This window comes from Penaeus vannamei, chromosome 6 (assembly GCF_042767895.1).
Source record: "Penaeus vannamei isolate JL-2024 chromosome 6, ASM4276789v1, whole genome shotgun sequence".
In the NCBI taxonomy this organism is placed as follows: Eukaryota; Metazoa; Arthropoda; class Malacostraca; order Decapoda; family Penaeidae; genus Penaeus; species Penaeus vannamei.
Window position 1 is genome coordinate 36544788 of NC_091554.1, and position 1421 is coordinate 36546208.

General features: G+C 35.7%; 1 protein-coding gene across 1 annotated transcript in view; it reads left to right on the top strand.

Moving 5' to 3' along the window:
* Positions 1–696: 696 nt before the first annotated feature.
* LOC113824895 (ral GTPase-activating protein subunit beta) overlaps positions 697–1421 on the top strand; it is a gene marked incomplete at its 5' end in the record, with an annotated part of 6107 nt that continues 5382 nt past the window's right edge. The window contains 3 exon segments of the mRNA XM_070122943.1: positions 697–858; positions 1048–1184; positions 1335–1421. The exon segment at positions 1335–1421 is cut by the window's right edge and continues 43 nt beyond it. Of these exon segments, the coding sequence (XP_069979044.1) occupies positions 697–858; positions 1048–1184; positions 1335–1421 (386 nt within the window).

The window sequence follows — 1421 nt, forward strand, 5'->3', positions numbered from 1 at the left end:
AATTTACCATGTATTTCCTCTCCCACATCCCCCCTCCACACACCATACACACATGTGTCACAGAGTTACTTCCTGACGTATGATTGTGTTTTTATTATTCATACATCTAGCAACTTATAAATACGTGCAAATAAATATTCTGTCGTATTCTATTATATAAACATGATTTTGTTGTCTAACTCAGATCATGTTTTATATATTTGATATAGGAAAATGAAATATACATTTTCCAGTGTAAAATTGAGTACTTGAAATGCCAACAACTAAAATTTAGTTTATTGAAACTAAAAATAGTGCCTTTTTTGTGGTTATGGGGGACAATTGAGTAGGATGGCTTGCAGTTCTTTGGGGTTAATGTTGTTGGACAGAAGTTATAGTTGTATTGTTGATTGAAAGTCTCCTAGATTGTATTTTTGGCTGCTAATGATTATAGAAAAATAAAGATATCTGAAAAGGAAGAAGAAAAACTTGCCACATAGTTGAATAGCAATCCATAATTTTTTTCCTTGAGTATAAAAAAAAGTGTAAATGGTGTGCAAATCAATATAAAATTTTGAAGAATGATCCATTGTATTAGACAATATTAGAATACACAACAGATACAATAAACTGACAAAAGTACTTAAAATTAATAACTAGAATTCTTGCTGTAGTTCTAAAGGCTTTCATGTTATTATTTTCTTCCTACCTTGAAAGTAATGGCTGACTTGAATCATGGAGGCAGCTGCTTCAGTGGCCGTTCTCATGTCCTTTATTGGTCTGATGCTTTGAGTGAGGTAGCCTTTGTGGTGCCGTCTCCTGCCATAGCTCAACAGAATCAAGGCAGTCAGCAGTCCTTAGGGAGTACTTCCAGTCCTGGTAAGTGAATTACGAAAATACAGCCCTCTGAAGGCACCATCTTTCTCATAAGATGCTCATATTGGTGTTATATAGTTTCCCGTTACCATTTTTTTTTATTTGGGAAGACAGTTACTGTTTGTATACTGATACATGTTAAATTTATTTTGCTTATTGTGCACCATATGTAAGTGTTATTGACCGTTTCAGGTGGGATTGTCCTTGACCCAAATGAAAAGGTTGCTGCAGGAGGTGGAGGTGGATCTGGGAGTGAGCGCTCTGACTCCCTTCCTTCTTATGATCCAGATGTTGATGCAGGCTCATCCCTCTCTTCACACACTTCACAGGTGAGTCCTGTTGAGTCTCTTGTTAGAAGGTATGGTAATCTTTTCCTTTGCTCTCCATTTTTTTTTCTTTTTTTTTATAATTATGTAATTTTTCTTCAAGCTCAAGCTTTTGTTCAAGTATGTGACTCTTTGCATCCCTTTTCTTTTCAGGTTTCTTTTGGACATGGTGAAAATAGGAATAGGAAATTTGGGAGACAGACAAGTGCTATGGCTTGCAGTGACCACAAAGTGTTTGTT